The 15,563-nt window shown below is 42.1% G+C and overlaps 1 protein-coding gene across 8 annotated transcripts in view; it reads right to left on the bottom strand.

The window, feature by feature from the left end:
* PARN (poly(A)-specific ribonuclease) overlaps nucleotides 1-11,613 on the bottom strand; it is a 203,471-nt gene extending 191,858 nt beyond the window's left edge. For 4 of the 8 annotated variants that reach the window (XM_036278938.1, XM_036278934.1, XM_036278936.1 and 1 more), the window contains exons 1-5: nucleotides 11,467-11,589; nucleotides 10,925-11,002; nucleotides 8,304-8,383; nucleotides 7,756-7,823; nucleotides 7,590-7,671 (exon numbers count right to left, since the gene is read on the bottom strand). In XM_036278938.1, coding sequence (XP_036134831.1) covers nucleotides 7,590-7,671; nucleotides 7,756-7,823; nucleotides 8,304-8,383; nucleotides 10,925-11,002; nucleotides 11,467-11,485 — 327 coding nt within the window. In that variant the 5' untranslated portion in view covers nucleotides 11,486-11,589. Of the gene's footprint in view, nucleotides 1-7,589; nucleotides 7,672-7,755; nucleotides 7,824-8,303; nucleotides 8,384-10,924; nucleotides 11,003-11,466 lie in introns of all 8 variants that reach the window. The other 4 variants (XM_036278939.1, XM_036278940.1, XM_036278935.1 and 1 more) reach the window with 4 other exon arrangements.
* Nucleotides 11,614-15,563: the final 3,950 nt, after the last annotated feature.

Raw genomic sequence — 15,563 nt, 5'->3', positions numbered from 1 at the left:
TAAAAATATCCTCGAGTGAGGATTAAAAATAAAAAAAAATTTAAAAATCCAGAGTCAAAGATTCATCTATTCCACTTCTGAGCTATATTTTCTATCCAAACAACACCCTGTAAGTTCCACAATGATGTAAATGTACCTAATGCCACTCACTGAACTTAAAACCACTTAAAATGGTAAATTTTATGTTATGTATTTTTTACTATAATTTTTTTAAAAACCCTTCGAACCGCCCTGGCCAGTTTGGCTCAGCGGTTAGAGTGTCGGCCTGCGGTCCAGAGAGACCCGGGTTCGGTTCCCGCTAAGGGCACATACTTCGGTTGCAGTTTGTCCCCGGCCCTGGTTGGTCGTGCGGGTGGCAGCCACTCGATGTGTCCTTTCACATCGATGTTTCTCTCTCTCTGTCTCTTCCTCTCTCTCCCTCCCGCTCTATCTGAACAAAAAATGGAAAAATATCCTCGGGTGAGGATTAAAAAAATAATAAAATAAATAAAAAATAAAAACCCTTCGAACCAACAAAATCTATTTGTAATTTACTATCCACTACCTTTGATTTGTGCTAAATGTATGATTTTCAGGATTCAAAAAATTACCACAGCCATTTGGGAAGAAAATTACCTTGCTAGACAATCTGTCCCATAAAAATACTCCTACAACCCATCCAGTGTGGCCCAGAGTGTCATCCCATGGACTGAGGTCCCAGTTCAATTCCCGGTCAGGGCACATGCCAGGCTGGGGCTCCATCCCCAGTAGGGGGTGTGCAGGAGGTAGCCAATAGATGTTTTTCTCTCACATCGATGTTTCTATCTCTCTCCTTCCCTCTCTCTCTAAAACACAAATAAAAATACATATATTTTAAAAATACTCCTACATAGCCCTGGCTGATATGGCTCAATCCATTGGAATATCGTCCCATACACAAAAAGTGGATTCAATTCCCAGTCAGGGCACATACTCAGGTTGCAGGTTCCATCCTCAGTTGTAGCATGTGTAGAAAGCAGCCAATCAATGTTTCTCGCTTTCTCTCCCTTCCTCTCTTTAAAAATCAATACATTTTTTAGCCCTGGCCGGTTTGGCTCAGCAGTTAGAGCATCAGCCTGCTGTCGAGAGAGACCCGGGTTTGGTTCCCGCTAAGGGCATGCATGTACTTTGGTTGTAGTTTGTCCCTGGCCCTGGTTGGGTCGTGTGGGTGGCAGCCACTCGATGTGTCCCTTTCACATCGATGTTTCTCTCTCTCTTCCTCTCTCTCCCTCCGCTCTATCCGAATAAAAAATGGAAAAATGGTCCTGGCCGGTTTGGCTCAGCGGTTAGAGTGTCGGCCTTCAGTCCAGAGAGACCCGGGTTCGGTGCCCGCTAAGGGCACGTACCACGGTTGCAGTTTGTCCTCGGCCCTGGTTGGTCATGAGGGTGGCAGCCACTCGATGTGTCCCTTTCACGTCGATGTTACTCTCTCTCTCTCCCTCCCACTCTATATGAACAAAAAATGGAAAAATATCCTCGGGTGAGGATAAAAAAATAAAAATAAAAAATCAATACATTTTTTAAATGGTTTAACAAAAATACTCCTACATATACACAAAAATGAACATGGACTTGACTACAGCATTGTTTAAAATAGAGAACCATTGAAAAGCTTCTAAATTCCAATTCAATAAATTATATATATCTATATATGAAATACAAAGATATTGTGTTGAGTGAAAAATGCAAATTATATAAAATATAAATATTAGGCCCAACCAATGTGGCTCAGTCGTTGAGCACTGACCCATACACGAAGAAGTCACTGGTGGTTTGATTCCCAGGGCCAGTTCGTCCTTTTAATAACCCTCTCCTAAAATACTATGTGAATCTTTTTTTTTTCTTTATTATTTAAGAGAAAGAGAAAGAGAGGGAGAGAGAGACAGAAACATCAATGAGAGAGAACATCGATCGGCTACCTTCTGCATGCCCCACACTGGAGATCGGGCCCACAACCTGGGCATGTTTCCTGACCAGAAATCGAACCGGCAGCCTTTTAGTGTGTGGGCTGATGCTCAACCAACTGAGCCACACCAGCCTGGCAAGACTGATTTTTGATTAGACACAATTTCCACCCTTCTTGCTGACTCTAGACCCTAACTCCCTTAAAAGCTGCAAGTGTGCTGAAATCACAGCTTTAAATAAAACAAAAACCACTTTAGAATGAGGTAAAAAAAAATTCTAAGATATTATAATTTATCTTATCCATAAATATCACAAGTATACATACTGAGTCTGTATTCGTTTTTTGTTTAAATTTTTTTTAATTTTTTTAGACTGGAAGTGGGAAAGGGGGATAGAGAGAGAAAAAATGATTTATTGTTCCACTTATTTATGCATTCATCAGTTGATTCTTGTATGTGCCCTGACCAGGGATCACGCCCTCGACCTCGGCCTATTGGGACAATGCTCTAACCAACTGAGCTACCCGGTCAAGGCTACATAGAGTCTAAATCTTTTCTCTGCCTTTGCTTTTCCAGACTAGAGAATTTCAGCCTTTTTATCCCACTGTCCATTTTATTTATTTATTTTTCTTTATTGATTTTTAGAGAGAAAGGGAGAAGGAGAGAGATAAAAACATCAATGAAAGAGAACATCCATTGGTCACCTCCTGCATGCCCAAACTGGGGATTGGGCCCACAACCTGGGCATATGCCCTGACCAGGAATAGAACCAGCGACCTCTTAGTGCATGGGTCAATGCTCAATCACTAAGCCACACGGGTCAGGCCCACAGACCATGTTAGATATTAGGCCCTGGCCTGTCTTCAAGTCTATTATATCTTTCTCTTTTTTAAGGAGTGGGTGGCAACTAAAATTGATGAAGTGTACCAGGTATAGCCACAGAATGGCTTTGTACAATGGGTAGAGTTCTTCTGATCTATTTCCATACATTTCCTAGGATAACCAAATTTGCATTGGTCTTTTAGAACAGTGTCATCCCTAACATGTCTCAATGCCACTGTTTGTTCATTTGTTTTTTGTTTTTGTTTTTTTGTCCTCTTCATTGCAGAATCATTTATTTATTTATTTATTTATTTAAATGAATTATTTATTTATTTTTTTGTTACAGATATTTTACCTTTTTACCCCATTGGCACCCCCCACCCCACCCCACCTCCGCCCCGTCCCCGGCTTAGTTGTCCATGTCCATTGGTCATGCATATATGCATATAAGTTCTGTGGTTTATCTCTTCCCACCCCCCCACCCCCGCACTCCCTCTTCTGAGAGATGTCAGTCTGCGCCCTACTTCCATGTGTCTGGGTCTACTGTATTCCTCAGACTGTTATGTTCATTATATTCCGTATATAAGTGAGATCATGTGGTATTTGTCTTTTTCTGCTTGGCTTCTTTCACTTAGGATAATACTTTCCAGGTCCCTCCATGTCGTCTCAAAGGATAAGAGATCTTTCTTTCTTACCCCTGCATAGTACTCCATTGTGTATATGTACCACTGCTTTTTTATCCATTCGTCTACTGGTGGACACTTGGGCTGTTTCCAGATCTTAGCTATTGTAAATAGTGCTGCTATGAACATGGGGGTACATATATTCTTCCTGATTGGTGTTTCAGGCTTCTTAGGGTATATTCCCAGCAGTGGGATCACTGGGTCAAATGGAAGTTCAATTTTTAATTTTTTCAGGTAGCACCATATTGTTTTCCATAGCGGCTGCACCAGTCTGCATTCCCACCAGCAGTATATTAGAGTCCCCTTTTCTCCACACCCTCGCCAACACTTGTTGTTTGATGATTTGTTGATGGCGGCCATTCTGACAGGTGTGAGGTGATACCTCATTGTTGTTTTAATTTGCATCTCTCTGATGATTAGTGATGTTGAGCATTTCTTCATATGTCTTTTGGCCATTTGTATGTCCTGTTTGGAGAGGTGTCTATTCAGCTCCTCTGCCCATTTTTTAATTGGGTTCTTTGTCTTCCTTTTGTGGAGTTGTAGGAGCACTCTATATATATTGGAAATTAACCCCTTATCTGATACATCATTGGCAATGATGTTCTCCCATACAGTGGGTTGCCTTTCCATTTTGATGATTGTTTCTTTTGCTGTGCAGAAGCTTTTTAGTTTAATGTAGTCCCATGTGTTCATTTTCTCCTTTATTTCTGTTGCCTTAGGTGACGTATCAGTGAAAATTCTGCTCCGTATGATGTCCGAAATTTTGTTGCCTACATTTTCTTCTAGAATTTTTATGGATTCACGGGTCACATTTAAGTCTTTTATCCATTTTGAGTTTATTTTTGTGTATGGTGTAAGTTGATGGTCTAGTTTCATTTTTTTGCATGTAGCTGTCCAATTTTCCCAACACCATTTATTAAAAAGGCTGTCTTTACTCCACTGTATGCTCTTGCCACCTTTGTCAAATATTAATTGAGCGTTTTGCCTTGGGTCCATTTCTGGGTTTTCAGTTCTGTTCCACTGGTCTATATGCCTGTTCTTGTGCCAGTGCCAGGCTGTTTTGGTTACAGTCGCTTTGTAGTATAACCTGATATCTGGTATTGTGATCCCACCTACTTTGTTCTTTTTTTTTTTCCAAGATTGCTGTTCATTTGTTTTTTAAGTTTAACTTTTTTTTCATGTATAAGTGAGATCGTATAGTATTTATCTTTCTCTATAGGACTTATCTCACCTAGTAGTGTATAAGTGAATAGTGTATTAAAAAGCACTGATTTTTTAACTTTGATTTTGTCCTGTAAATTTACTGGATTTAATTATTGGTTCTAACAGTTTTTTGGTGGAATCTTTAGGATTTTTTTTTTTAAATCCTCACCTGAGGATATCTATTTATCTTCAGATAGAGTGGGAGAGGGAGGTCAGTAGAGAGAAAAACATTGATGTGAGATAGACACATTGACTGGTTGCTTCCCGCACAACCCCAACCAGGGCTGTCAGGGTCCTAGGATGAACCACAACCGAGGTATGTGTCCTTGACTGAAACCGAACCCATGACCCACTGGTCTGTGGGCCAATGCTCTAACTGCTGAGCCAAACTGGCCAGGGCAGGGTTTATTTGTTTGTTTGTTTGTTTTTCATTTAACGCTTGGTTAAAGACATGAAACCCACTTTAAGTTACTGTCTTTTCTAGTACTGCTAGAAAACTGTAGCCACACAAATTTCTAAATTGAACCTATTTTTCTCTCAGTGAAAACCTATAGATACTGTTTACTTAATAACCCTATACTAAGGTGACTGGTAAATGACTATTGACTGATTACAGGGTAAAGAAAATATTAACTATGGTTTGTTTATTTGCTAATTGGTTACAAGACCAAAATTACCTTCACTTTTTCTTTTCAGACCCAGGCATAACTGAGATTAACTCTCAATTTAATTTGCTTATATCCTGCCTTATTACAGAAAGCATCTGACATGACTTAGTCATTCAGAAACCTACCCTTCATGCTTTCTTAACTGCATTACTACTTACACACAACAGAAAGAAAAGTCGGGAAGACTCAAACTAATGTTGCTACTGAGAGAGAAGCTAGGGCACAGGATTGTAAAGGGGAAAAGAGTAACACTCATCTTTAATTACATATTGATACCAGGTCTACTACAACAACCATAAAGGGAATATTCTAAGGGAGAATCTTCCGTATCCTTATTTTGGCTCATAAAGTAAGCCCTCTCTGCCTCAGGAGGAAACAGTAGTTTTTTCTACCCTCACTCTTAATTGATGAGCTTGGGAAAAGGAATTAAGAGTATATAGTTTAGCCCTGGCCGGTTTGGCTCAGCGGTTAGAGCGTCGGCCTGCGGTACGGAGAGACCCGGGTTCGGTTCCCGCTAAGGGCACGTACTTCGGTTGCAGTTTGTCCCCGGCCCTGGTTGGTCGTGCGGGTGGCAGCCACTCGATGTGTCCCTTTCACGTCGATGTTTCTCTCTCTCTCTCTCCCTCCCACTCTATCTGTACAAAAAATGGAAAAATGTCCTCAGGTGAGGATAAAAAAAAAAAAAAAAAAAAGAGTATATAGTTTAACTCCTTCTGGGTTCTCTCTTTTATTTTATTTATTTCTTTATTTATTTTTTGTAAATCCACACCTGAGGATATTTTTCCATTGAATTTTAGATAGAGTGGAAGGGAGGGAGAAAAAGGGAAGGGAGGAAGAGAAAGAGAGGGAGAGAGAGAGAGAAAGAAAAGCAATGTGAGAGAGATACATCAATTGGCCACCTCCTGCACAACTCCAACTGTGGCCGGAAATCAAACCTGCAACCCAGGCATGCACCCAACCAGGGATCAAACCCACTATGCTTTGGTCCAGAGGTCAACACTCTAACTACTGAGCTAAATCAGCTAGGACTAGGTTCTCTCTTTTTGGACAGGATACACACATACTCTGCTCTTTCAAAAAATAAAGCTCTACCCTTGGAGATGAGTGCAAAAAGAATAAGGTGATGCCCTGGCCGGTTTGGCTCAGCGGTTGGAGCGTTGGCCTGCGGTCCCGAGAGACCCGGGTTCGGTTCCCGCTAAGGGCATGTACCTCGGTTGCAGTGTGTCCCCGGCCCTGGTTGGTCGTGCGGGTGGCAGCCACTCGATGTGTCCCTTTCATATCGATGTTTCTCTCTCTCTTCCTCTCTCCCCCTCCCACTCTACCTGAACAAAAAATAGAAGAATGTCCTCAGGTGAGGATAAAAAAAAAAAAAGAAAAAAAAAAAAGAATAAGGTGAGAAGAAGCCTACAGGTCCTGAGCTGTAAGTTCAATTCAGGTATAAAAATCCCAAATACAGCCCGGCTGGTGTGGCTCAGTGGTTGAGTATTGACCTATGCACCAAAAGGTTGATGGTTCAATTCCCAGTCAGGGCACATGCCCAGGTTGTGGGCCTGATCCCCAGTGGGGGGCATGCTGGAGGTGGCCAATTGATTTTCTCTCTCATCGATGTTTCTATCTCTGTCTCTCTCCTTTCCTCTCTCTCTAAAATTAATAAAGAAAAAAAATTCCCAAATAGAGCCACATTACAAAGACAAGATCTCAAAACCATTCTGTGGCTACACCTGGAATACTTCATACAGTTCTCAAAGTTTTACTAATAATAAAGCTCATGTTCTGCCTGTCGCTTGTGTCTTATTCCTTAATTCATTCCAAAGTAAAGGGGAAAATAACAGCCAAATTAATTTACAACCCTAAAACTAAAGGTCAGATACAGTGTATAGACGTGTTCTATAATTGTGCACTTGAAACCTGTTTATTTTTGTTAACCAGTGTCACACTAGTAAGTTCAATAAAAAGGAAAAATTAAAAAATAAAATAAATTGGCTGGTGTGGCTCAGTGGATTTAGCATCATCCAATGGGTTGAGCAGTCCTGGTTCGATTCTTGGTCAGTAGCGAGCTCAATCCCCAGTAGGGGGCATGCAGGAGGCAGCTATGTTTCTCTCTCACATGGATATTTCTATCTCTCTCCCTTCCTCTTTCTCTAAACAATTAATAATAACATTATATATATATGATAAAATAAATAAAACTAAAGGTCAGAGAGGTAAAATGGTTTGCCCAAAGCCCACATATCCACACTGACTCATCAGCAATTGGTAACAGAAAAAAAAAATGCAATTATGCTACTAACCTGACAAACAAATTTGACATCTGGTGAGGATCTATTGAAGGGTTTCGGGAAAACATAGAAGTTAAATGACTTTATTATATACCTGGGAAAATAAGATAAAAGGAGATTTAGGGGGTTACATTATGCCACGACAAAAGAATTCCCAACATTTGTTAAAACAACCTACTTTGAATTTATGTAGTCATACTTAAAAGTGCAAAGGCCAAACTGAAACAGCAAAAAGTCCATGGAATGCTGGAAAAGGGAAATAAAACATCTGTCAAAACAATGCTGTATATTCCATGGGGGCAACAGTATTCTCAATCAGGTAGGCTTTCTAATTACTCAATTTGACTTTGGCAAGAATACTTCCAATTAGAACAGATTACAGATTATGTATTAGAAACATCATTAATTTATATCCATTTCTTAATGTTTTTCCCAATTAAGCATTGATCTACCATCCAGAACATCATATCAGGCCTATTTCTAAATAATTAAAATAACTACATCATATTTCCTATAAATCAAATTAACACTGAAAATACTAACCCTTCCCACAAAATGTTTTCCAGCAAACAATTATTTTTGCTGTTGTTTTAAATAGCAATAAAGTATTATTTCATAGCTGGTGTTGAGAAGACAATGTGCATGCAAGTTTAATAATTATTTATAATTCAATGTAGAGAGGACCACCATGGGGGAGGAAAAGAATTTCCTAGCATATCCACTTACCTTTTTAAGTTTCTGATACCTTTCTTCCGGAGTGTCAAAACCATTTGTTAATGCAGTGACTGAAGGTCCATCACTGATTCCTAGATTGTAAGAAATAAAAGTTTTTAACTTGTTAGTAAATACTAATATAAAAATATCAGTCAACTATTCAATGGCCCTATAATTTTATATTTTCATGAATTACAAAGTGCTCCTTACTTCACTCTTTCAAAATAAGCATGCACTTCACTGGCCACCAAGCTAAACTCTATTAACAATGAAGTTAAAGATGTGAATGTTTCAATTTGAGACAAATGGGCAGTTCCAATATGTAAAATAGGTTTCAAAACACAGTAATGATTTAAGAAAATAATACCTCTGATTGAATAAGTTTTGTTGCATTCAAATTGTTAATGCATAACTAGGTATCAGCAAATTTTGAAGTATATTATTATTAGAGTCCTAGTCTTGGCCCACAGTTTGGAGTAACATCTACACAACAAAGGCATTTTCGAGGTCAAGAGAAAATTATTTCTGGTGAAAACTCTTAGTTTCCCAGAGAATGACTCCAACTAGAAAAGGCATGTAAAGGGGAGAGCCAGAGTAGGTACAAAAACTGTGTGCTGACCTGGCTGGTTTGGCTCAGGGGTTAGAGCATCAGCCCATGGACCAGAGAGTCCCGGGTTCGGTTCCTGCTGAGGGCATGTACCTTAGTTGCAATTTGTCCCCGGCCCCAGTTGGGGTCGCGTGGGTGACAGCCACTCAATGTGTCTCTCTCGCATCGATGTTTTTCTCTCTCTCTTCCTCTCTCTCTCCCTCCCACTCTATCTGAAGATAAATGCAAAAGTGTCCTCGGGTGAGGATTAAAATAAACTCTATGCCAAAGTGTATTTGAGTATAGCAAGTAGACTAAAAGAATGTGTAAATAATGAAGGCCGGCCAGCAATTGAGCACTTACAAGATCATACCATAGTGCCCTGTGCCATTGTGACCTTCTTTTTTTATCCTCACCCGAGGACATTTTTCCATTTTTTGTTCAGATGGGGGGGGGAGAAACATTGACATGAAATGGACACATCGAGTGGCTGCCTCCCCAATGACCGGACCAGTGCCAGGGACAAACTGCAACGGAGGTACATGCCCTTAGCGGGAACCAAATCTGGGTCTGTCTAGACCGCAGGCTGATGCTCTAACCGCTGAGCCAAACAGGCCAGGGCCATTGTGACCTTCTTTTAATAAAGCTACTGTAATTATCATAAACTGCTTGTCTTTTTCTATAAGAACTGTTAACCTACTTTGCCCACCCCTGTATAATTAAAGCCAAGGACCTATTTACTCCCAGCATGGATTTCTTTAGAAAGAGCTAGAGTTTTTTAAACATGTAAAATCAGCTAGTGAAAGTGGATATCTATACCAAAGAAAGTCTACTGTTCATATCAACTTCAACAATTTAAAAATTAGTCTTTGATACAAAAAGAAAGAAAAAAAAATCCTCGCAGCTGTATGTGTTGGTAAAGTATTACACACATACATACATACTCATGCCAAGGTAGGCAATAAACACTTCTACAAATGCTTATAAAGCCTGACTCTAAAGTCAGCCACAAAGGACAGATATTGTATGACTCCACTTATAGGAAATGCCCAAAGCAGTCAAATTCATAGACAGAAATAGTGGTTGCCAGAGGCAGGGGAGGAGGGAGGAATTGGGAGTTGTTGTTCAATGGGTATAGAGTTTCAATTTGAGAAGATGAAAAAATCCAGGAGATGGATGGTGGAGATGGTTGCTTAACAATGTGAATGTACTTAATGGCACTGAACTGTAAAACTACTTTTAGCCCTGGCCAGTTTGGCTCAGCGGTTAGAGCGTTGGCCTGCGGTCTGAAGAGACCCGGGTTTGGTTCCCGCTAAGGGCACGTACCTTGGTTGCAGTTTGTCCCGGGCCCTGGTTGGGTCCTGTGGGTGGCAACCACTCAATGTATTCCTTTAACAACGATGTTTCTCTTTCTTTCTCTCTCTCTCTCTCTCTCCCTCTCCCTCCCACTCTATCTGAACAAAATATCAAAAAATGTCCTCCGGTGAGGATAAAAAAACAAAAAACTATTTTTAAATGCTTAAAATGGCCTAGCCAGTTTGGCTCAGTGGTTGAGCATCGACCCATGCCCTAAGAGGTCACCGGTCCGATTCCCAGTGGGGGCACCCCTGTTGTGGGCCTGATCCCCAATAGGGGGCATGTAGGAGGCTGCCAATGGATGCTCTCTCTCATCAATGTTTCTATCCCTCTCTCTCTCTCTCACCCTTCCTCTCTAAAATCATAAAATAAATGGTTAAAATGGCCAATTTTGTTATGTATATTTTACCACACACACAAAATATAAGCCTGACCTAACCCTCAAGCTCTCTACCACCCATCTGTCAAACTGTTCTAGGCCGCACCAAAACCATATTCTCTATCTGCAACCCTCAGAGCCCCAACAATCACAAACCCACTTCCCTACTTTTTGAAACGTTTAAGAGGAAATGTTGAAACTTGTGGCACTTGCCCAAGGCAATAAACAGGGAAAAGGGTCCAGAAAGCAGAAATCAGGGGCAGGGAGTCAGAGCTACCTATTGCTAGCCACGAGCTTGCAAGAGAAGGATACCTGAAAACTCCCCATCGATGGCAAAGAAGTCCGCCTCCTCTATGGCCTGGTACACTTTGTGAAGATTAGTCTTAAAATCTGCGGAGAAACCGAGAAGCTCAGAACCGGTGGCCTGGCTTTCTGCCCACGAACGCCTAAAGGAAGAGGGAAAGGGGGCCTAGGAGCTCCTAGGGCCTGGGGCCCGAGAACAAGTACTGGAGGGATGCACGGAACGGAGAGCGTCAAGGCCCGAAGAGTGCACGGAACGAAGGGAGTCGAGGCCCCAAGGGGTGCATGGGCCGGAAAGGGACAAGGACTGAGGGTGTACGGACCAGGGAGGCGGAAGGTCCTGAGGGGTGCCGGGGCAGGAGAACAAGGCCCGAAGGGTGCACGGGCCAGAGAGGGGCAAGCCTCCAAGAGGCACAGAAGCTTAGGGGAGCAAACTCCTGAGTGGCTGCTTCAGCCCCAGGCCCCACTAAGCAGATCGGCCGCCGTGACCCGGGCCCAGCAGGCCGAGTGAAGGGGAACCGTGGGGACGCGGGAGGTGCACGGTGGACACGCACTGCTTCTGATTATCTCCATTCTGTAGGATGGCCGGAACCCGGCCCAACCCGGGCCCGCCTCAGCCGTTCTACTTGCAGAGTTCCGCGGCGACCGCAGCGGCGACTGAGGCAGCAGCGACGAAGACACCGGCGGCGATTTCCGGAACAGCGCGCGCCGGCGCGCATCACGTGTACCTGCGTCACGGTGGGGGCGGGGCCAACGCTGGGCTCCCTTCACTCTTTCTAGGGACAGAGGAGGGGCGTGGCTATGGATGTCCCCAAGGCGTGGTCTAACTTGTGAGGCCAGTCCTGGAGAATTCACTAAGAAATATGTATATCCAATCAGTGAATGAATATGTTCTGGAGCCTGGCTGGTGTGGCTCGGTGGTTGAGCATGGTCCCATGCACCAAGAGGTCCCCGGTTCGATTCCCAGTCAGGGCACAGGCCCAGGTTGTGGGCCCAATCCCCAGAGAGGGGCATGCAGGAGGCGACCAATCGGTGTTCTCTCTTTAACGTTTCTCTGTCTCTCCCTCCCTCCCCTCCCTCTCCCCCTAAAATCAATAAAGAAAAATAAAATTAAAAAATATATATATCCCTGGACGGTTTGACTCAGCAGTTAGAGCGTCAGCCTGCGGTCCAGAGAGACCTGGGTTCCCTTCTCACTAAGGGCACGTACCATGGTTGTGGTTTGTCCTCGGCCCTGGTTGGGTCGTTCAGGAGGCAGCCACTCGATGTGTCCCTTTCACGTCAATGTTTCTCTCTCCCTCCCACTCTATCTGAACAAAAAATGGAAAAATGTCCTCAGTGAGGATAAAATATATATATGTATGTATACATATATACATATATATGTGTATATATATCCTGGGTTCCTATTATGTGTCAGGCACTCTGGAAGGAGTGGAGATACAATGATGAACAAGAAAAGACATTGAAGATTAACTTGAGGGAAGAAGGAAAAATCAAGCAGGGATCAAACTTGCCACTTGGAAGCATGATAATCTCTTTGAAGAGAAAAAACAGTATGCCTCAATAATAATAATGGGAGGGAGAGTCTCTTAAAAAGCTAATAAGGGGCCCTAGTATGTTTGGCTAAGCGGTTAGATTGTCAGGATTCCCAGTTAAGGACACATACTCCAATTCTGGGTTCAATCCTGGGCCCCAGTCGGGGTCTTGTGGGAGTCAACCAGTCAATGTGTGTGTGTGTCTCTCTCCCTTCCTCCCACTCTAAAAAAGTCAATAGGAAAATATCCTGGGGTGAGGGTTTAAAAAATAAGAAAATAGGTAATAAGGGAAGCCAACCAGACTGCTCTAGCCACTGAAAATGGCCAGCAAAGCAGATGAGGTCTTGCCTAAACGAGTTTTGGGGGTTTCCGCTGATGCCCAGAGCCTGCAACAGTGCTGACACATAGTAGATGCTCAATAAACATGGGTTGAGTGAATGAATTCACCTTGGTCTTTCACAAAAGCCAACTATAAAATTGGTTAGAAGACTTGCTTTGAGGCTAACTCTGCCAATGATTAGTTCTGGATGTGTTCAACCTTCCTAAACTTCAATTTCCTCACCCACTAAATATGGTTGAAGATCAGTGGTGATAATGCATGTGAACTGTAAAGCACTGTATAAATAAATAAAAGGTATGCCTGGTGTGGCTCAGTTGGTTGGGCGTCATTTAGTATACTGAAGAATTGCCGGTTTGATTCCCAATCAGGGCACATGCCCAGGTTTTGGGCTCAATCCCCGGTAGGGGACGTGCAGCAGACAGCCAACCAACACTCTCACATTGATGTTTTTCTCTCCCTCCCTCTCTCTCTCTCTCTATACCTCCCTCCTTCCCTCTTGCTTTAAAAAGCAATAAAAATATAAAAAAGAAATAAACGGAAGGTGTGATTACAGTTCTAACTTGCTGTCAGATTTCCCTGCACTCACTCTTTTTTTTTTTTTTTTTTTATCCTCACCTGAGGACATTTTTCCATTTTTTGCTCAGATAGAGTGGGAGGGAGAGAGAGAGAAACATTGACATAAAAAAGACACATCAGGCCCTGGCCAGTTTGGCTCAGCGGTTAGAGCGTCGGCCTGTGGTCCGGAGAGACCCAGGTTCGGTTCCCGCTAAGGGCACGTACTTCGGTTGCAGTTTGTTCCCGGCCCTGGTTGGTCGTGCGGGTGGCAGCCACTCGATGTGTCCCTTCACGTCGATGTTTCTCTCTCTCTCCCTTCCTCTCTCTCCCTCCCACTCTATCTGTACAAAAAATGGAAAAATATCCTCGGGTGAGGATAAAAAAAAAAAAAAAAAAAAAGACACATCAAGTGGCCGCCACCCACACGACCAACCAGGGCCGGGGACAAACTGCAACTGAGGTATGCACCCTTAGCGAGAATCGAACCCGGGTCTCTCTGGACCACAGGCCGAGGCTCTAACCACTGAGCAAACTGGCCAGGGCACACACTCTTAGGTTGTAGAGAAATACTGAGTACAAACCACCTGTGCTTTTTGTTTTGTTTTTTGTTTATTTGTTTTTAATTTTTTTTCTTTATTGATTTTAGAGAGAGAGGAAGGGAGAGGGAGCGAGAGATAGAAACACCAATGAGAGAGAATATCGATTAGCCACCTCCTGCATGCCCCCCATTGGGGATTTGGCTCACAACCTGGGCATGTGCCTTGACTGTGAATCAAATCGGCAACCTCATGGTGCATGGGTCAATGCTCAACCACTGAGCCACACCAGCCAGGCACCTGTGCTTTTTGAAAAGAAGATAACCAGTGTCCCTTCAGAAGAAAATATTAAGTACTCTAAAGAACAAATAAAGAAGCTGGCCATATTTTCCCCATAAGGTCCTGTTGTGTAGGACAAGGGTCTCAAGTTCTGGGCCATTCTTACTAAATACTATTCTTGCTAAATGTTAAAGTATAGCAACACAGTATTTTACAGAACAGTTATAAACAGGATGATCTTGACAGGAACCCATTCTCTATAAGCCAGCCAATTGCAAAGAAGAAATCAACATGTAATTGACCAAATAGTGTATATAAGCAATGGCTAAGCCTCCCTTTGGGAGACAGAGCTTTGGATATGAACCTCCTGTCTTCTTTACTTGCTGCAAGTAAATAAAATGACCTTGGGACAACCATGTCTCATTCTTGAGTAGAACACCCCAGGCAGCAAACTCCTTGAACTTGGTAACAGTCCCACAACAAGGCCTTTTTCCTTGCCTCATTCAATAGAAAATTATATACAGGTAATTATTCCCACTATCCCTAGTGTGAGCAGTAGAGAATGAATGTGAATTCTAGAGTTCAACTGGAATGGGAAGGGGAAAAACCAATAATGACACGTAGTCAAAACTCAAGTTTGAAATGTCTCTCTGCTTTCTTGTTTAAGCTTAAAAACTAAATGGAAAGCATTAGTCCCACATGGCCACTTAAAGTTAAATTTTAAGTAATTTAAATTAAATAAATTTCAAAACTCACAATAGAGTTTCAATATAGAGCTATAGTAACTTGCTGTAAAGCTATAGTAATCAAAACAGTTTGGGTTTTTACTAAAATTGGTGTAAAGAAAGACATAGAAACCAATGATAAGAGAGTGGAGAACCCAAAAAGAAACCCATGAATATATGATCAAGTGATTTGCAACAAGAATGCCAAGCTCATTCGATGGAGAAAGGATACTCTTTTCAACAAATGGTGCTGGGAAAGCTAGCTATCCACATGAAAAAGAGTGAAGTTGGACCCTTACCTAACACCATATAAAAAATAACTAAATATAGATCAAACACCTAAATGTAGCATCTAAAACTATAAGACTCTTAGAAAAAAACAAAGGGCAAAAGCTCCATAATGTTGGTTTTAGCAATGATTTTGTGCACAGGCAACAAAAGAAAAATAGATGAATTGAATTACATCAAAATTAAAAACACTTGTGTATCAAAGGACACTATCAACAAGGTGAAATGGCAACCCATGGAAGAGGAGAAAATATTTGCAAATAACATATCTGATAAAGGGTTAATATCCATAATATATAAAGAATTCCTACAACTCAAAAACAAACAATCCTATTAAAACATGGACAAAGGACCTGAAGAAGATACACAAATGGCCAACAAGCACATGAA

The sequence above is a fragment of the Molossus molossus genome, unplaced genomic scaffold, assembly GCF_014108415.1.
Source record: "Molossus molossus isolate mMolMol1 unplaced genomic scaffold, mMolMol1.p scaffold_m16_p_3, whole genome shotgun sequence".
In the NCBI taxonomy this organism is placed as follows: domain Eukaryota; kingdom Metazoa; phylum Chordata; class Mammalia; order Chiroptera; family Molossidae; genus Molossus; species Molossus molossus.
This window is presented reverse-complemented; position numbering and strand designations above follow the sequence as displayed.